The following is a 21,649-nucleotide window of genomic DNA, read 5'->3' on the forward strand; positions in this document are numbered from 1 at the left end:
TTTGGGGATGGAAGAATATGTTGATGGAAATCTAAGTTCCTCCCCCATTGAATTGATTGAAAATCTGATTGGGAGTCAAAGTTTGGAGATGCCTGCATCTTTGGATGAAGTGAGCCTTTCTAATGATCTGCCAGGATCACCGATAAGTTCTGATTTACAAGTGATAGAGAACATCTCTGAAAGCAACAGTGGAATATCTTCTAGACTGCGACGGGAGATACATCCTCCCAAGAGACTTATAGTACCTTGGGGGAAAGTTCTGAAGAACAGATCTCAACAGCACAACGGTCTATGCCAACAGTTGCCTCTCTGGCTGAAAACTCTCATGAAGAAAGTTCCATTCCACCCACTGACACTATCAGGTTGGCCACTGATCTTTTGTTTGGCTTTTGCGAGAGTGACCCAGGTTTGTCAGATGACATGTACAATACGTTGTTAGACAGTGCTTTTATTAACCAGTTTTAAGTTGTTATAAATGCTACTCTAGATGGTTGATTAAGACTTTTACCATGGAATAATTCTTGTTTTAAAGACTCCATTATCTTTGGGGACCAAAGATGTTCAAGTGGGAGGAGGATGTAGCCTGGTCGCAAGGCTAGTGTTGTTCAGACTGTTGTTCTGTTATTAAAGTTTTACAAAGTATGGACCTGTGAATTATGGGAGATCTAGTTCTGGGAGAAGCGAGGACCATGGATTGTCTATATGTTTGGACTCTTCTCCCAGGGAGCAGTATGACTTGCGGAGCCTGCTGGGAGTGTCTTTATAAAGGGGGGCAGAACCAACCCTTGCTCTCTTGCCTCAAGGACAGCACGCTGTGAGGAGGGATAGAGCTGCTGCGGAGTGCAGAAGGGTAGGCTGGAGGCCTAGTGGAGGACACCGGAGTGAGCAGTGTGTGTGGAAGGATCTTGATAGAGTGACCGAGTGGAAGGACGCCTTGAGAGGCCATGAGTGTCGCTAAGGAGAGCGGGACGTTGCTGGAGTGGACTGTGTAATGGAACGTGTCACATTGGGTGAGAGATGTCCAACTTGAAGTACTTACTACATTCCTAGACTGCGTCAAGGGGGACTGCAGAGCTGTTTTGCAGAAGGTCATATTAATTCTAACGGTCGCCACAGGACACTGTAGCTCCGAATAGTGCGTGGCGGATCAGAAGGCTTTGCCCCTCCCTCCCAGTGCTAGATTGACTGCCAACTATGGAGTATCAGAACCTACAGTATTTTCTCCTTTCCCTGTTTGGATCACAATTACTGATTATTACCATGGGGATTACAGCTAATCACCTTTATTGTGGATTACAAATACTTTCTTTGGATTGGCTGAGGACACCCTTAACGGCGAAGACTTGTGAGGCCTCACTCATCCAGGAGACTCTTGCAATCTAATCTAAAGGTGGCCCCCCAAAAGTATAAAGAGTGCACTCTGATAGTTAGTTGGTGCATACATACAGTATTAGAACTGCTAAGAAGTTATTAAGGGTAGAGTTATTCTTTAAACACTGTTAAACATGAATTTGTGGTCACTCTCGCATTACACTTAAGAAATAGTGTATTTATAAAATTACCAAGCATTAATCCTTCAATATATATTTACCCATATATATATGTTAGGATTGTTCTTTTGATCCTGAGTGCTGAATCCTGTTCAGTTATAGGTTTTGGATTTAGGATCCATTTTATCATAAATGTTCTTGTATTCAATAAAAATGGGAAAGGGAATTGGCGCTGCCTGGAAATAGGTATGATATATATATATACTGTATATATGTTATACTAGGTGAGGCACAAATATAGGGCTATACATGGTTGACTAGTAATAAACCACTTGCATAGATAATACAGTAATTACGTCACTTCCTTGTTCCGGATCCTTCGTGGAACGCACAGCGTTCCGGCACCTTAGAGAGCTGTTTGAGCCTTTTGAGCCACACATGTTCCCCTTTACATGCTGTATACTGCTTGATTTCATGTGAGTACCCTATACTACATGTTCAATAAACTAATTTATATACAGTATTACGCTATGTCCCCCCCCCCCCCCCCTTGTTTATTCCTTGTATACCTCGGTTGGAGTACAATTCAGCATGCTATAAGAACCAGGACCATTACCCAAGATTTGCTAGAACTACCATCCCCACTGTGGTTAACAGTAATTTAACCCCTGCCTAACACCCCTGTGAGGGGTTAGCCACTCTGGTGAGTGCAATCTATCTCAGAATCACCTTGATCACTCACCGATTTGTCACGCCTACCGCACTTTACCAGGCTGTGAGCACCGTATGAAGATTTCCCACTGTTATGGACTTTTACTTTTGAATCATTTTATTTGCTTGGGACTAGACTGTGCAATATATTACCCATACCCTAAGGGGATATTGATTTATCCTTGCTATATGCCACCCCTTTGCACAGGTGGCCACTTTACAGATCCCAATAGCACCTTATAGCTGCACTTGGTCTAAGATATTTATACACTTTTTGGACCACATTTTGCACTGGTCACTTTAAGTATTACCATCAGGATTACTATTACAACTACACTACTTGCACTGAGCACTGGTCACTGTTAATACCATAAATTATTGGATCAACTACTCTTTTGATTATCACATTTTTTTGGCACTTTGTTTGTTATTTATGTATGCAATTTTAGATATTTATCTATGGTCATCATAATACATTTGTTTACACTAATTATCACTCAGTCACTTTACTAGGCCAACATATTTGGAGCCTACATCACATCACTCAGTCACTTTATTTATTTATTCAATGATATATTAATGCATATGGTTTATACGTATTTTAGAGAGTATTTATTATCTATGCAAGTGGTTTATTACTAGTCAACCTTGTATATCCCTATATTTGTGCCTCACCTAGTAAAACATATATATATATATATATATATATATATATATATTTATATATCATACCTATTTCCAGGCAGCGCCAATTCCCTTTCCCATTTTTATTAAATCTTTTTTCTGATATAACCCTAGGTTATATTTAAGGGAGGCTGCAGCCTAATTCTTGCCCTTCTACCCATAGTGCGGGATTTTTTTCTATTTTTTTCTAATTTTAATGTTCTTGTATTGAATGTTTTATTGGTACTGTTTGTGCATTTTTCTAAACTCAAACTAAAGATTAGTAAACCTGATTCTTTACTGCAAACTTTTGTAGCTTTCAATCATTTACAATGACAGAACATATAGTGTCAAGTGGGTTGGACAACGTTCAGGGCAATCGAGGTGAGGAGGATGTGTTCACACTTAGCCACTCCCCAGGGGGCAGGGCTACACAAGCTTGGTTTGCAGTCTCCAGGGCTGACATCCTCATCCTTGATTCAGTATAGTGAGTTAGTGACCTCATAACAGGTATGCAGGTCTGAATTCTAGACTTCACATATTGCATATTTGTTCCAGGTCAGTGACTGCTGACCAGGAACATCCAAGTCTGCAGTGGTCATAGCTCCCAACTGTCCCTGATTTTGTGTGACTGTCCCTGATTTGACTCCTTCCTTCTCATTTGTCCCTCATTTTGGTCTGATCCATATAGTTCTATATAAAATTCACTTTTTATCTTTCAAAAAGTTTTTCCCAGTGCTAAACCTTTCATCCAAATTCTAAATTGCTGCATCAGTAAATGTCAAGAGCCAGGATAAAGGAAAGTAGAGGTAAAAAAAAGCACTTCTGTGTTTTCCTTATTCAATTTTTGGATAATTCTCCTTTAAGGGGGAGTGACAGGGGGCGTGTTTTATGAATACATACTTTTGCTAATAGGTGTCCCTCGTTGCCGTCTCAAAAAATTAGGAGTTATGGCAGTGGTGTATCTTATAATTCTAACCTGATTTTTAAATCCTTAATGTGATGAGTTCCACATGTAGCGCTCACCCCTGAAGGAGCCGCTGGTGATTGGGTTCCCCAATCCTGCACAGTCAGGAAACAATTATTCTCCACACTTTCCTCCTTGCTCTCACTGCTTTCTTTCAAGGAAGATTCCTTCCAGACTGTGATGCTACCAGAATCCTCCCAGGCCAATCTGAGCTCCATCCCCTTCCCGCAGCAGGGGTTCTCCTCAAAGGCTACCAACAGTCTCCCCAGTACTCCATCTTCCACCCGACACCCTACCAGCATGACTCACGGATATTTAAGAGTTGACCTAGCCACCATGCCAGACCTAGCGTCTGGGGAATGGCCAAACTCCCCTAAGTATGCAGATCAACCCTCCTGTTCTCCGCCCTCTAGTTTCCAGAAAGTTCCTCCAGAACCAGTTGGAGGCCCTAGAGAACTGCCTGTATGAGTTGTCAAGCCCTGAAATGCAGTAAGCTTTTGAAGACTTATTTTACCATGAGCCAAAATATACATTTTCTTGCACTTACACTAGTAGCACACTAGAGGGTGCTACACACAGAACAAGAAAGTTGACAAAAAAAAAACCAAAAAAAAAAACCCAGGAAGCAAAGTGGATGTTTTCTGTATCAACTGACCACATTTTGTGTTTATTTTTGTAGTAGATAAGAGGTAGAATCTGGCTGCAAAATCAGCACAAACATGTTCTAAACACAGAGACACAACTGTAATTCATTTCAGCTAACCAATCCTTAGGTATTGTGGCTGCAATAGTTTCCTTTTTCAGGAATTTTGTCCTATTTTTTCACCCAGAAAATGTACTAAATGCAGTTATCACCTTTAAGGAGAAACACTGTAGCTGCTGACTTTTTTTAAAAGGTCACTTTACTGTCAAGTAATCCAGCAATGTCCCTCACCCAAGCCTGTTGATCACCAGCCCCAGCTCCGGCATGTTTACTGTAGTAGGCCGGCAGTGACTCATTGTGGCTTCACAGCTGGCTTCCTAATGTGCATACATGAGTCGTTCTGTGCTTTGTGAATGCTTCTGCAGCTTTTGGGGACCTGTGTTATGTTCCAGAAAGCTGCAGGCAAAGAGAGGAGGGGGGCTGAGTGGGAGCAGGAGCACCTATAAAAACTATGTACCCACTCCCCCCCAAAAAATTTGATTGTGCCAAATGCGCTACAGAAGGGAGAGGAGGACGTAAAGCGGAAATTCCCCTTTAGGGTGAAGTTCTGCTTTAAGGTCTGATAAACTGCAATATATTACATTTTTGTTCTCTAGGCTAGATATTCAAAGGCACTTTTGGATGTCAGATAAATTTCAGTACAACATATCACATATCTATTTTAGTCTATTCTTTACATGATTATTGTTCTTGCTTTGGTTGATCTTTTTCATAAACTTGAAAGATGTATTTGACTCCTTTTTCCTCCTGAATTTCAGATGGAACTCCCAGGTAACTGAAGATTAAAAAGAGAGAGGATTACACAATAATAACATGTATTATGAGTGAGGAGAGTATGAACTATAAATCTGAGTTTTTTGTAAAGGTTAGGTCCTCCTAAAAGCATAGGTGGAGCATGTCCGGTGAAGTCACTTGATATCTTTCGGCTCATGAGATACAAAATCTTCCCACCATTATTGTAGCTCTATTCCCACCCATCTTTATCCTAATTGTTCTCAGCCAGTCGTGTACTTAGCATATTTGACACTCGAGGCAGTTCATTTTTTAACATCCCCTCGTCTATGCGGCAAAATTATTTGCAATAATTTATAATAATCATAAAATGTATACTAATAATGGTCAGAAAAGAAACCAAGACAGTAAGGATTACCTTTATCTAAGACGTGTTGTGTGTGTGTGTGTATATATATATATATATATATATATATATATATATACATATACACACACACACACTAATTCTTGAATTTTTTCAGATCCTCAGAGAGTTCTTTGCCATGAGGTGCCATGTTGAACTTCCAGTGACCAGTATGAGAGAGTGAGAGTGATAACACCAAATTTACCACACCTACTCCCCATTCACACCTGAGACACTTGTAACACTAACGAGTCACATGACACCAGGGATGGAAAATGGCTAATTGTGCCCAATTTGGACATTTTCACAAAGGGGTGTACTCCCTTTTGTTGCCAGCGGTGTAGACATTAATGGCAGTGTGTTGAGTTATTTTTAGGGGACAGCAAATTTAAACTGTTATACAAGCTGTACACTCACTACTTTACATTGTAGAAAAGTGTAATTTCTTCAGTGAAAAGGTATAATAAAATATTTACAAAAATTTGAGGGGTGTACTCACTTTTTTGAGATACTGTGTGTGTATATATATATATATATATATGTACAGTGCCTTGCGAAAGTATTCAGCCCCCTTGAACTTTTCGACCTTTTGCCACATTTCAGGCTTTAAACATAAAGTTATAAAACTGTAATTTTTTGTGAAGAATCAACAACAAGTGGAACGAAATTTATTGGATATTTCAAACTTTTTTAACAAATAAAAAACTGAAAAATTGGGCGTGCAAAATTATTTAGCCCCTTTACTTTCAGTGCAGCAAACTCTCTCCAGAAGTTCAGTGAGGATCTCTGAATGATCCAATGTTGACCTAAATGACTAATGATGATAAATAGAATCCACCTGTGTGTAATCAAATCTCTGTATAAATGCACCTGCACTGTGATAGTCTCAGAGGTCCGTTTAAAGCGCAGAGAGCATCATGAAGAACAAGGAACACACCAGGCAGGTCCGAGATACTGTTGTGGAGAAGTTTAAAGCCGGATTTGGATACAAAAAGATTTCCCAAGCTTTAAACATCCCAAGGAGCACTGTGCAAGCGATAATATTGAAATGGAAGGAGTATCAGACCACTGCAAATCTACGAAGACCTGGCCGTCCCTCTAAACTTTCAGCTCATACAAGGAGAAGACTGATCAGAGATGCAGCCAAGAGGCCCATGATCACTCTGGATGAACTGCAGAGATCTACAGCTGAGGTGGGAGACTCTGTCCATAGGACAACAATCAGTCGTATACTGCACAAATCTGGCCTTTTATGGAAGAGTGGCAAGAAGAAAGTGGCAGCATCATGGTTTGGGCCTGCTTTTCTTCAGCAGGGACAGGGAAGATGGTTAAAATTGATGGGAAGATGGATGGAGCCAAATACAGGACCATTCTGGAAGAAAACTTGATGGAGTCTGCAAAAGACCTGAGACTGGGACGGAGATTTGTCTTCCAACAAGACAATTATCCAAAACATAAAGCAAAATCTACAATGGAATGGTTCACAAATAAACATATCCAGGTGTTAGAATGGCCAAGTCAAAGTACAGACCTGAATCCAATCGAGAATCTGTGGAAAGAACTGAAAACTGCTGTTCACAAGCGCTCTCCATCCAACCTCACTGAGCTCGAGCTGTTTTGCAAGGAGGAATGGGCAAAAATTTCAGTCTCTCGATGTGCAAAACTGATAGAGACATACCCAAAAGTGACTTACAGCTGTAATTGCAGCAAAAGGTGGCGCTACAAAGTATTAACTTAAGGGGGCTGAATAATTTTGCACGCCCAATTTTTCTGTATTTAATTTGTTAAAAAAGTTTGCAATATCCAATAAATTTCGTTCCACTTCATGATTGTGTCCCACTTGTTGTTGATTCTTCACACAAAATTACAGTTTTATATCTTTATGTTTGAAGCCTGAAATGTGGCAAAAGGTTGCAAAGTTCAAGGGGGCCGAATACTTTCGCAAGGCACTGTATATATACACTTTGTATATATATATATATATATATATATATATATAAAATCTACAGTGTATATTCAAATAAATCAATTATATATAATTTAAAGAAAGAAAAATGTAATTCTTTAATAGTGGCAATCATAGTACGTAGTGGCAAAACATAGGGATATTTGTAGAGTGGTTCAAAAATGACAGGCTTGCAGGGGATAATTTTCTAATTTCTAGTAATATATAGTTCTCTAGTTTTCTAAACAGTGATGACATATGTTGGCAATCATATACAATATACAGGCAAAGACCAGTTATTTGCCACAGTATGCCAGCAATAATTGGGCAATCATTTCCCTACATGGGCCACAAATAGGCAATCATATACAAAACACATACAGAAAATGAGGCATACGTGACAATATGTGGGCACAAAACTGGCAATCAAAATAATGGGACAAAATATGGGCAATGTGCACTGCGTGGGAGGTGAGAGAAGGCAAAAAGCATCTTTAGTCTGAGTTCACAATATTGCGATTTGGATGCAGGCTTCCCCGCATATCAGGAGATTGTGACCTACTCACTAAGGAGCTGGTTCACATATCTCAGGAGCGGCTCCAGAGCCATTTGCACAGGAGTCCTGTGCGTCTTCTGGTCCTTTTCAGGTTCAGGTCTGAATTCAGCCAAAAATTCTGACTGAAATCGGACCTTAAACAGTGAACAGAGACACAACGGTCCCCTGCTGTGAGCCCAGCCTTAATGTTTTCGATTTTTCTATGTGTTGGGCCACATATTTTTAAAATGTCACATAAAAGGTGGAGCACGGCTTTAATGGGAACTCAAAATATGTATTTACTGTACATAGTGTAATGCTGTTCTTTCCCTTTTGACATTTGTATGTATTATAGACACAGTTCTTTCCATCAAAACCACTTCTGTCATTGGATTTCCATGCCCATTATAATAACCTGTTAATTCTTTTAGTATGTTGGCTAGCTGCGAAATTGCTATAGAGAATGAGTAGTAATTACTCTATTTGTATCTGTGGCAGGTACTCAGTCCTGCTGGTAAGCATAATGAAACAGAATTTTCCATCTGTTATCTAACTGTGGTAGTTGTGTAATCAACTCTATAGACTCAGCAGGAGATTGGGAGATCAAAAGAGACTCCACAAATACAGCATCAATACAATTCCATAGAACTGCAAATTAAAAGAAACCTAAACTAAACTATATGCATTGAGAAGGGTGAAGGGTGGGGGTATTGAAGTCAGTGTAAATGTGTCAGCTGTGATACGTATATCCCGCAGTGTTCCAATGCCAGGAAATGTGACCCAGCACGTCAAGTCACGCGACCTGCGGCAACTCTACTGTTTAGGTGCTAAGGTTAGCACCCTTCACTGACTTTAAAGACTCAGTTGACCTTGGAATGGTTGGTACTATTGGGCTGGCTGTTACAGCTGATGGGCATGTTTATACTTTGGTGTACCGGTGACCCTTTGGCTGGTCCCGCTATGTCCCAGTTTCTCTTTCCCAACAGTGTAAAGGCATCCAGGCACAAAATAGCATCCACACTTCTGGCTCAAAAATTGTCTAGGGCTTCCTTTTTAAAGTTTATTGCAGTATAACCTGGACAGGGCTTAAGCAGCTGTGGGTTACTCCAGTGTGTAGAACAATAGCAAAAGTATGCCCTTTCTTCTTCTACAGATACTCTTTAGAAAAGTCTCAATGGCTCTGGGAATGGACAGCACTGAGACGCCAATAGCAGTGTATTCAGACTGGGTCAACCTCAGTCTTTGTGCACCAAGGGTTTAACAGAAGCACAGTCACCCAGGTTCTGCTCTCAGGTCTGTACTGGCAAGTCCTTAAGTAGCTGGATGCCTTCCTCCTGCATCAGGCAGACATTTGCAGAGTGGACTTTCCAGACTGATCCCTGGGTAAGATTCCCTCTTCTTCTTTAGCCTCAGAGATGTCTTTGAATAGATAGGCCCCCAGCTTTATGTCTGCTGGGACTTTTTGAGTTTCTTGCAGGGGTCAGTTAAGTAACCTGGCAGCGTAATAGCCCCCAGGCTATGTGCCTCTCCTGGAAAGGGCACGAAGGTGTGCATTAAGGTGAAAAACATTAAGGCTTTGGAACCACTTTCATTTTATTTTCCCTCCTGTACCACACTACTTCGACTGCCAAAAGCAAAGTAAAGTTGCCGGATATTTGACTCTCTGGCAGGAGTTAAAAAAGAGTGGGGCAAGCATGCTGCTTGTCCCACTCTTCTATATTCAGATGCTGCTCCTAAATAAAAAATGGGCGCAAGATGGATGTGAGCTGTTTGCTGACAGTTCACATCCTGTACACCAGGTCTGACCTGGCAAGGATCTGCTGCAGTTTTTCATACTAAAGGCCACCACATTCTCTTTGTTACTTTGGAGTAAACCCTACGCCAGTTTCTATTTTAATCTGACACTGGCGTTGGTGCCTCAGATAGCAATGAAACAGGTTTATCTGCTTAGTTAATATGACACGCCACACATGCAAGTTTATTGTGCAAATATAATGGCACAGGAACATTTGTTAATTCCTGGCCTTGTGTTAAAGCATTGTCTGACCCAGCATTTTCTATTAGATTAGGTCCTATGCGCATGCAAATGAAAAGTGGGGTATATGCTGGGGGTAAATGGAGGCTTAAATCAAACCTACTGCTTTGCTCTGAATAGACAGTAAATACTGGAGCAGTAGACTGATGAGTTTATCTTTTTTTCCACTCTGCACTCTCCTCTTATGTTCCCTGTCAGCACAAGAGCACTATGCAATACTATACTTGGCCCCTTGTGTTGTTTATACCTCTCCAAGCCTAAACTCTGCAAAGTCTGATACCAAGCCAGATTTAGACACTTAAACATTAATGCATAAAGAGCTTGTGGACGGGGCCTCCTCGCCCTGCACACGCGGGGTACCTCTGCTTTCATGTATGCGCTCATCAATGCCTGGGACCAGGTGGGGCCACGTTCATGTGAAAATCAACATTATGGCGGTACCCCAGATTAGAGATGAGCCATATACTGTGTGCAGCTGAGCTGTGTAACATATAGAGTTCCTCTGTGAGCATACTGTCCCATATCACTACACACCTTACTTGTTGCATGTTGATTTTAGGACGGTCACTGCTGAGCCCATGCCTTCTCCACCAGTCTTGCATATCTCTATCACCTCCCTCCCAGTGACAGAATGGAGTCCTGTCCTGCACTTAGCACATCATGCATAAAAATTTAGCTCCCTCCACTCTTCCGTACCATACAGCCAGGTACATGAGGTCTCTGTTCCGGATATTTTGGAGGAACCAACTGCTGGGGTGGGAGGCAGAACACTGACTCCTCTCTACCAGGGGACCTGTCACCAACAACAGCTACTACGTTCTTTTGACCAGCTGCCATACATTTCCACCAGTCTATGGTTACCAGTGGCAACTACTCTCTTGCTCCAACTCTTCTGCCGAGTTAAACCTTTGTAGTGGATTTCCTCCTGTACCTCATAAGACGAACATGGCTCTGGGCTACATCTAATAACAACAATCATATGCCTGACAAGGGGGTCCTCAGCAGCTCCCAAACGTTGCACTACTCTGTTTGTGATGTGATCTTTCTTCAATAAAAAGGACTTAATGTAAGATACATGGTGTGCTGGTGAATATTTACATTGGGTCCAGGCTACATCTTTCCCTGTGATCCAGACTTTCTAGTTTCCCATGCTGTCCTGAGCCCAGCCTTTCCCATATTTATAAATAGACCAGGGTGGAGGGCAGAGCTCAAAAAGCCCAGTAAACCAGCAGACCCAAAGCTCAACCCTTCCTTAGTCTTGCCAGGGCAGCTTCGTTTTAGCTGAGTAGTAGCATACTTCCCTAGTAGGCACTGCCTACAAGCTTCTTCCATTTGTGTCTTTTATATCTACCCTTTAACAAAATTGAAGACAGTTTTTAATATAACTTACTTTTCCTTTAATTTAAAGACGTCTTTGTCAAACTCTGGAAAAAAAGTGTCACATTCAAAGTCTGCCATAATGTCAGTCATGTAGATGTGGCTACACCAGGGGTGCTTCATCATATTCTGCAAAGAGAAAAAACTGGTAGGTGGGGGCCATAGCAAGAGTCTTTATCAAATTTTTCCTGTTTCATGATAGAAAACACTACAGTCAAATTATGAAATTCATAAATGAGATTAGTTCACAAATACAGTTTCATTGTAGTTAAAAAAGCTTCCCCTGCAGATCTTTTTTTAAGGTAGTATAATTGCAGTTACAAATGTAAGATAAACCTGTCACTATTCAATACAAAGTGACAGATTATTTTCATAGCTACCCCCAGTCCACCTATACTTACTTACCTTTCTTGTGTGTTTTGCCTGTAGGAGCTAATCAGGAGTAGGGATGATTGAACTTTTGAAAAGTTCGGTTCGGCCAGAACATCCGAACTACCCGAAAGTTCGGCCCGGATTTCAGAACCCCATTGAAATCAATGGACCCGAACTTCGGTAATCAAAAAACACCATTTTAAAGCCCTAAAACCCAATAAATGCCCCTAAAAAGTGCCTAGGGTTCTGGGTCATGCCCCAGGGACTATTAATCACACAAAAAAAAGTTCTTAAAAATTGTCATTTTTGATAAAAAAGCCAATTATTGAAAAAAAAAAAAAAAGAGATTTTGGATTTAGTATCTAGGGGGTCTAAAAAGTGTACCTGTGAAGTTTCAGCTCTGTAGCATGTCCAGAACCATAAAAAAAAAGATTGTTTGTATTAGTGCAATTATAGATCTGGAATATGGCTTCTCGCTTTTCACACATTGCCGGTTTAGTAGCAAGCGTTTTTTTGGGCATTTTTTGGGTTCTTTGGAGTCAGGAAAAACATCTGAACTTGTGTATAGTGGTATATATAGAACTATACACAAGTTCAGATGTTTTGCCTGCCTCCAAAGAACCCAAACAAATGCCCAAAAAAACGCCTGCTACTAAACCGGCAAGGTGTGAAAGGAGAGAAGCCATATTCCAGATCTATAATTGCACTAATACAAATTATCTTTTTTTTTTATGGTTCTGGACATGCTACAGAGCTGAAACTTCACAGGTACACTTTTTAGACCCCCTAGACACAAAATCACATAAAAAAAAAGTTCTTAAAAATTGTCATTTTTGATAGATTTTTGATAGAGGGCCAATTATTGAAAAAAAAAAAAAAAAAAAACATTTCTTTGGATTTAGTATCTGGGGGGGGGGGGGGTTTAACAAGTGTACCTGTGAAGTTTCAGCTCTGTAGCATGTCCAGAACCATTAAAAAAAAGATCATTTGTATTAGTGCAATTATAGATCTGGAATATGGCTTCTCTCTTTTCACACCTTGCCGGTTTAGTAGCAGGTGTTTTTTTGGGCATTTTTTGGGTTCTTTAGAGGCAGGCAAAACATCTGAACTTGTGTATAGTGGTATATATAACCGTATACACAAGTTCAGATGTTTAGCCTGCCTCCAAAAACCCCCAAAAAATGCCTGCAACAACACCCCTGGGCGTTTTTTTTTTTTTGACGCTAGCGTTTTTTTGGGCATTTTTTTGGTTCTTTGGAGGCAGGCAAAACATCCTAACTTGTGTATAGTGGTGTATATACACACATACCTATATGTATATACACACCTAGACATATATAGGTGTGATAGGAGCAGAACTATATTGGTGTTAATTATTTCATTAGCGCAAGTAGTTTTTTCTGCTCCTTTCACACCTATATATGTCTAGGTGTATATATACAGACATGGGTGTGTGTATATATACCCCCTATACACATGTTCAGATGTCATGTCTGACTCCAAACATGTCCTCAAAAAAGCACTAGCAACGCCTGCAGCATAAAGAATGCTGACTGGTGAGAAGCCATATTCCTGAAGCGAAAGTGACTTGAGAGAAACTAGCTTTTCTCTATTGCGGTCACCCTGCTATGGAAGGGTTTGGTCACCCTGCCATAGCAGTCACTGTCAGTTCACCCTACACTACATTACGGTCACCCTGACACTTAACACTTTCCCTACAGAAACTGAATTTTTGAAGTTAACTAAAGTGTAAAGGAGCACTCTAACTACACTAGATATCCCTTTCCTCACACTAATAAATGCTAAATGACACTTTTAAAGTAAAATTAGCAGAACTGCTTCCATTCTCTTCCATGTCCAGTATAACAATGCTAGGAATTTGGCGGGGGCTATCTTATATACTGGGGGGCGTATTCACTAATGATTGGCCTAGGGACCCCCTAGTCACTCCAATCACATTCCTAGCATTCTCCTGCCCCCTCAATTGGCTTTTGCTAATGGTTCTGGTCCAATCACGGGCTTTTAAAGCCCATTTCCTGAACCATTGCATTTTGGTCGGTTCTGGTTGCCGAATTCCGAACTTTTTGGGCAAAAAGTTCTAAATTCGGCCGAACCTCGAACACCCAATGTTTGGGCCGAACCGATGGTCGACCCGAACCGTTCGATCATCCCTAATCAGGAGTGTAATTTCCCACAGTGTTGGAGCTTACATAGGGTTTTAAATCTATGAAAACCATAAGAACCCATTCTTAATATATGTGTTGTCCTGTGCTGGGCAGGAATGGCCAAAGTCCCAACACATAGTCAAGGCAATTTGCTTATGACCTATTAGTTCAGCTCACACCACTGCACTGTGGTGGTATTGGCTAATAAAAAAAAAAAAAAAAATAGGACATGCTGCATTTTTGCACAATGCAGGGTGTAACAATTTGACATTTTAATAAGGTTATAAAAAAAAAAAGTAAACACTGTATAAAGCTTTGTTTGAATGGGCTCTAAAAGTGAAATTCTATCAGTGCATTTCTCCGTTTACATGAACTCTGTTACAAGTTCCTTTTATTCAATAATCAGTAATAAATACCTGGTGATTTTGCCAGTTGCCTTGTTTCCCTACAGCAATCTGATCTTGCCAGACATAAAAGCATGGCATGGTCAGGGTTCGCTTGTCAGCTATCTGATTGGAGTTACAAGATGCTTCTCCAACAAACGATGCACCTATAGTACCATAGTCAGATTTGCTGCCATGCCCCCATGCCTAGCCCTGCTTTGCTTTGGTAAGATATATGGGGAACATATTTTCCTGCTGTCTGGCAACTCATTCTGCTGCCTGCACTGAGGCAATGTAAACATGCCCCCTGCAGTCAGGAAAACAGACCAGCAGAAAGACTGTTCAGTCATGTGACCTCATAATAAAAATGGTAAGCAACAATTATTTTTAATACAAGGATGCCTATTAAACCATTACAAAGATTTTTGGAATATAATCCTGGGTTTTTCTTTTAAAATTCACATGTACTTTAAGGCTCTGTTCACACTGTTGCGGCCGCGGTTTCAGTGCGGGAGTCCGGGAGTCCGGTGCGGTTCTGTTCACCGGTACAGGCGCGATTCAGGTGCAAATTTTTACCTGAAATCGCACAGGACCCTTTTTAACCGCTTGCCGACCACCGCACGACTATTTACGCCGGCAGTCAGCCCCTCACAGGCAAACGTAGGGCTACGTCGCTAGCCTGTGAGGGTCTAGGGAGCAAACGCACGCCGCCTGAGGCGCGCTCCAGCTCCCGTGCGGTCACGGACCCCCCCTCGCGATCATCCGTTACACCGGAAGAAAGGCAGGCGGCTAATATAAACAAAGCCGCCTGTCATTCTTCCCTGTGTAAGAATGGAGATCAGACAGTTCTACTATGTAGGACCGTTGATCTCTGTTCTTACACTAGTAGCCACAGCCAATCACAGTTAGAAATATGCCCCTAGGACACACTTAACTCCTCCCTCTCCAATACAGTTAACTCCTTCACTGCCAGTGTAATTTTTACAGTAACAGTGCATATGTATAGCACTGATTACTGCAGTAATGTCACTGGTAACCCCAAATGTGTCAAAAATGTCAGTCAAGGGTCCGATCTGTCCGCCGCAATGTCGCAGTCCCGCAAAAAAAATCGCAGATCGCCGCCATTACTCGTTAAAAAAAAAAAACAACAAAAATGACAAAAATCTTTCCCTTTGTTAGTAAACGCGATAACTTTTGCGCAAACCAATCAAAATACGCTTTTTGCTATTTTTTTTACCAAACATATGTAGCATAAAACAAATTGGCCAAAAATGTTAAAAAAATTTTGATTTTTAAATTTTTTTGTTTTTGGGGAATTTCATATAAAAAAATGTGAAAAATATTGTTATTTTTGCAAAATTGACGCTCTTTTTTTGTTTATAGCGCATGATCAAAAAATCGCTCAGGTGATCAAATACCACCAAAAGAAAGCTCTGTTTGTGGGAAAAAAAGGACGTCAAATTAGTTTAGGTACAGCATCGCACGTCCGCGCAATTGTCCGTTGAAATCACGCAGTGCCGAATCGCAATATAGGCCCTGGTCAGGAAGGGGGTAAAATCTCCCGGGGCTTAAGTGGTTAAAATTTGCACCGTGGCCGCTCCGCACATGTGTGAACCGGCTCCATTAAAAGCCGGTCCGGTTCACATATTATGCAAATTGGATGCCGTTAAAAATGCATCCAATTCGCATATATGTGAACTGAGCCTTATAAGCGTAAAACTAATAAAAAAAGGGTCCCCCTGCAGGTTGATTCTATAATGTGCTCTGATTCAAAGCACTGCACCAGCACTCAGATGTCATTGCTCCCAGTAGTTCCATCTTTGCCCAGTCCTCCTTCTGGGGGTTGCCACCTTATCCCTTTAAACCAGGATACACAATTATTACACAGGTTCTGTGGCCGATTAAGGGGGTAATTAAACTCACTTGGTGCCTTATGTGCATTTTATAAGCCTCAGAACCTGTGTAACTTATGTGTCCTGGATAAGGATTAAAGGGATGAGGTGGCAACCCTACCTGGCAAGGACCCTCCCCCCATCAGATTGCCCAGCCAATTATAAGTGGTAAAAAAATTCCCCATTCCGCAGCTGCACGGATGCAAGAGGAGTGTAAATGTGCAGCGGTGGGGTGCAGAACAACTCGCCCATTTAGGATTGTCAGGGAGCAGTGTCCACTTCCTGGTAGGATAGCTCAAGCATGTTCAGACTTGGATCCAAACACACCTCAGCTCATCCTTACTAATGAGAATGCTGCAGCTGGCTTTAAGGTCGAATAGATATTCTTTAATCCTTAAACAGATAAATGAAGCTTCTTCTTTTTTTTTTATTAAAATGCTCTGTGCAATGGTTTTGCACAGAGCAGCTCCAATCCTCTTCTTCTGGCGTCCCCTGCCGGCGCTCCAGGCCCCTCCTCTTTGGCAAGTGCCCCCAAGGAAAGCCGCTTTCAATGGAGGAAACCGTGTGTGCTCACTCCCAAGCTGCCCTGTCTTCATCTATTGACACAGAGCAGGCGGCTCGGCCCTGCTCCCTGCTCGCTTGGTACAGCGTTTAATCGACAGCAGGTCCCGCTGCCATCAATCTGCCCAGGGAGGAGGGAGACAGCGGCAAGAGCCGCTGCTCTCGTGCACATTGCTAGATCAGATCGGGCTCAGGTAAGTAGGTAAAAGAAGGGTTTTCACCTTAATGCATAGAATTGCATTTTTTGTTGGCAGGTTCTCTTTAAAGCGGTTGTATCCCGCTTTTTGACACTTTTACCTACAGGTAAGCCTATAATAAGGCTTACCTGTAGGTACAAATAATATCTCCTAAACCGGCACGGTTTAGGGGATATTTACAGTGCATGCAGCCGCTCGCGCGAGCGGCGCATGCGCTCTGAAGGTCCGGGGGGACCTTCAATTAACTTGCCGGGAGCTTGCCGGAAAAATCACTCCCGCGCGCATGCGCGGGAGTGACGTCATCGCGGCTCCGGCCAATCAGCGCGCTGGAGCCGTCTCTTCCGGCCAATCAGCGCGCCGGAGCCGCCGAACCCGGAAGAGATGACGAGGGATCATGGCAGCGCCCGCATCGATGTCCGGGGGTCCGTGTCGGGGCTTCGTTTTAAGGTAAGTTAAACATAATGGGCTAGTATGCGATGCATACTAGCTCATTATGCCTTTGTCTTGCAGGTTTTTTTTTTTTATTTTTTTTTTTTATAGGGTTTACAACCGCTTTAATGAGAAATGAAGCGTCTAAAAGACCCCTGAGGTCTCACCTGTTTTTTGGAGTTTGTCAGACATTGCAGAGAGACATTCCTAGCAGTGTACGGAGGGCCAGGAACGTGTTTAAGGCAAGGAGAGAATCGTTTCTTTGCAGTTTGTCAGATAGTGCAGTGCCAGGGAGACATTCCTAGCAGTGTACAGAGGGCCAGGAACGTGTTTGAGGCAGGGAGAGAATCGTTTCTTTGCAGTTTGTCAGATAGTGCAGTGTCAGGGAGACATTCCTAGCAGGGAGGGACAGAGATTTGTGCTTTTTACAAGTTCAGAGATCAGATAGTGAGAAGTATATTCAGTAGTGCATACCATACCCCATATACCATACATATATCTCTCTATATATATGGCTATCAATTACATTATATCAGGTTGTGTATACTGTATACCCATTACATCTTTCCCTATCTATAGGGCTATTGATTACATCATATCAGTGAGAGTATTGTTAATCGGTCACTTGCGTACATCCTATAAGCTGCACATCTCATCTATAGGGCCATTGATTACATCATATCAGTGAGAGTATTGTTAATTGGTCACTTGCGTACATCCTATAAGAAGCACAGCTCATCTATAGGGCTATTGATTACATCATATCAGTGAGAGTATTGTTAATCGTCACTTGCGTACATCCTATAAGCAGCACAGCTCATCTATAGGGCTATTGATTACATCATATCAGTGCGAGTATTGTTAATCAGTCACTTGCGAACATCCTATAAACAGCACATCTCATCTATAGGGCTATTGATTACATCATATCAGTGAGAGTGTTGTTAATCGGTCATTTGCGTACATCCTATAAGCAGCACTTCTCATCTATAAGGCTATTGATTACATCATATCAGTGAGAGTATTGTTAATCGGTCACTTGCCCACATCCTATAAGCAGCACATCTCATCTATAGAGCTATTGATTACAGCATATTAGGTCATTGAGTATCTATTGGCCAGTTGCGTATACCCTATATTGATCTGTATCAACATCACGTCAGAAAGGCCGACAAGGAGAGGCCGACGCTCACAGGCCACGAAATAAGGACAAGCAGCCGCTGTGTCCATTGTGAAAAGTGGTAACACAGTATATAGTAGGCGCTCAGAGGTAGTGCAAATAAAATTGCTGCAGCGGGTATAAATCAGTGTCAGTGTATGTAAACAAGACACAATTACCCATCAAAAGTATGCAATCCACAAGGGGGGATAAAAAGTCCATGTGCAAGTCCCTGGAAAAAAGAAGGCATTAAAAGGACTGTCTTAGAGTCCAATGGGGAAATGGAGGGTCCAGGATGGTTCCAGGGATGGATGGAAAACACTCAGGGCAAGCTGTCCGGTGGAATGAAGTTGACTCTGCATGTAGAAATAGGAAGAGAGGAAAGCGCCTCGGAGTGTAATAAACGTTTTAATATGGCAATAAAAACATAGTAACTCACATGGAGGTTAGGGAATTAGCATGTGGAAACGTCAGGCTCCAGGAGGATGGTATGGCGGTCCGCGGTGTTCAGGCGGTGTCTGGCAGGTCCGGGGAGATTTGAGAGAGCCCGCTCTATCGTCTTCCGGGTGGATGGGCGAGGACACTGTGCGGCGGCCGGCAGCGTCTGACGTCAGGCACAGGAAGAATGGCAAGACTGGCAACTGGGCTCACAACGCCTTTCGGAGCATGCGCAAACACCCAGGCCAGGCATGCGCACTCCTTTTTCAAGTGTCCAGGCCGAGGGGAAAAGGACAGTCTTTATAGTCCACTGGGGGGCGTGTAAGTACGTTTGAGGCGGCGATGGTGAAGGTGAACTTAAAGCGGCAATCAGCTGCATGAGAAAGCCGGAGGCTGCAATAATATTGGTGACCACACCATACAGGGAAAAACAGGGGGTAATACAAGGATACAAATGGACCAAGAGAAGGGAAAATAAAACCAAAACATCAATACTGGTGGTAATAATGGCAATAGTCGGGGGATACTAGCAGCGATAGTATTTATAATCGCAGTGATGGTATGAATGCATAAGTGGGAAAGTGTTGTATGAACCATTACATGAATAGAATCACGGTGGTTGGCATAGCTGTATTGGTGTAAATGGGCAGGAGTATGTACCTATAGGTGTCAGCATACCTAGTGTACTTGGTAGATTGGATATAGGACCATGTATGTAATGGGCAGTGTTCCATGATGATGTGTATAGTATATATGTGGGGGGACATAAAGGTGTGAAGTATGGAATGGGGGGGGGGGGAGAGGGGGCAGGGGAAGGGGGGGATAAAGGGAGGGGGGGCTGGTGGCAGTCCAGGGACAGTCTCCCTGGACCTGCGGGACCCCGCCTGAACACCGTGGACTGCCATATCATCCTCCCGGAGCCTGACGTTTCCACATGCTAATTTCCTAACTTCCATGTGAGTTACTATGTTTTTATTGCCATATTAAAACGTTTATTACACTCCGAGGCGCTTTCCTCTCCTCCTATTGTGAAAAGTGGTGGTGGTCATAGTCTCTGATGGCGGGGCAGGCCCGTCCTTTATTTCCGGTGCTGCCCGTGCTATTCATCCACAACACATGGAAGAGTTGGTGGAGTAGATCAATAAGCCGTCCTCATCTTCCTCCTCCTCTGACACCCACGCTCACAGTAGTTTGCCTTCCACCGCAGCTACCAAAGTGGCCCGTTCCACAGGCTCCTTCTCCACAGCTACTCCTTCTGTCGCCCCATCATCATGCACAGAGGAGTCACCTGAACTATTCGATCATAGTGTCAGTGACATGCTGCTGGAGGATGCGCAGCAATTTTAAAGCTGTGATGTTGGTTCCCAGGTTGATGAAGGGAATAACGTGAGCCTAGAGAGAGGGGGGTGACAATGACGGACAAGAAACCAGCAGTCATATTGCCACAGCTGAAGCACATTGCCAAGTTTGCTCCAGTGACAAGGAGGGAGGGAATGATGAGGTCACTGACTGTACTTGGGTGCCTGACAGGATAGAGGAGGAGAAGGAGGGGGAGTGTCAGGAAAGGAATTACCATTCAGCAACAATAGAACGCTGGAGGAAGATCAGGTGTGTCACCACGCCCTTCTCCCCAGCCCTGGCCCTATATAAAGCACTCTCTGGCTGTGCTTCGGTGCTGGTTTATCATCAGCTCTAGTACCTGTGACCTGTTTGTTTATCTGCGTTCCTGCTTTTGACCCGGCTTGCTCCTTGACCCATCTGCACTTCTCCTTGTTTGACCTCGGCTTGCCTGACGACTCTTTGCCTGAACCATACCTCTGATGGATATTCTGTGTACCTACCTCGGCCTGGATTCCACAGACTCTCTCCTTGTCTTACCCCTCTGTACCTCCATTTCCTCGGACTGATTCACTGTGTATGACCCTCGGCCTGGCATTAACCTTTTGTCTCTTGTTTCAAGCATCTTTAGATCCTCTGGAAACGGTCCTGTGAGTCCACACCATACCATTCATCATATGGAATCCACCCGCATCCAGTGCTCCTTGGGACGTATCATCTCCTGTTCCACCTCCAGGGGTGATCCGCACCGAGCTGCAAAGGAAGCCCTCTCAGCACTTCGGCCTCCACCAAGGTAACTGACAGGGAGGATGAGGAGGACACACAACTCCAATGAGGCAGGATGTGCTCCAGGGGGCCGCCATAGCAGTAGCCAACCTATTGCATCACAGCACAGAGCTCCACAGGTGCAGGGTGCTGCAAACTCACTGGGGACTCACAAAAGTTCATTAGTGTGTGCTTTTTTCAGCACATGTGCAGTAGACCGCAGCGATGCTGTTTGCAACATCTGTCTAATGCAGATCAAGCGTGGCCAGAACATCAGCCGCTTTGGCACCACATGCTTGACAAGGCATATGACGACCTGCCATGCAGTCCGTTGGCAACAACACCTGAAAGAGGCACCAGATCAAAACAAGCATACATCACCTTGC

At 42.8% G+C, this 21,649-nt stretch overlaps 1 protein-coding gene across 1 annotated transcript in view; it reads right to left on the reverse strand.

Annotated features, from left to right (window-relative positions):
- Window positions 1–5,001: 5,001 nt before the first annotated feature.
- Window positions 5,002–21,649, reverse strand: part of LOC309554052 (dihydrofolate reductase-like) — a 100,432-nt gene continuing 83,784 nt past the window's right edge. The window contains exons 6-7 of the mRNA XM_082255576.1: window positions 11,578–11,693; window positions 5,002–5,309 (exon numbers count right to left, since the gene is read on the reverse strand). Of these exons, the coding sequence (XP_082111702.1) occupies window positions 5,216–5,309; window positions 11,578–11,693 (210 nt within the window). The 3' untranslated portion in view covers window positions 5,002–5,215. The remainder of the gene's footprint in view (window positions 5,310–11,577; window positions 11,694–21,649) is intronic.

This window comes from Pelophylax lessonae (genome assembly GCF_965119305.1).
Source record: "Pelophylax lessonae genome assembly, chromosome: 4".
Lineage (NCBI taxonomy): Eukaryota > Metazoa > Chordata > Amphibia > Anura > Ranidae > Pelophylax > Pelophylax lessonae.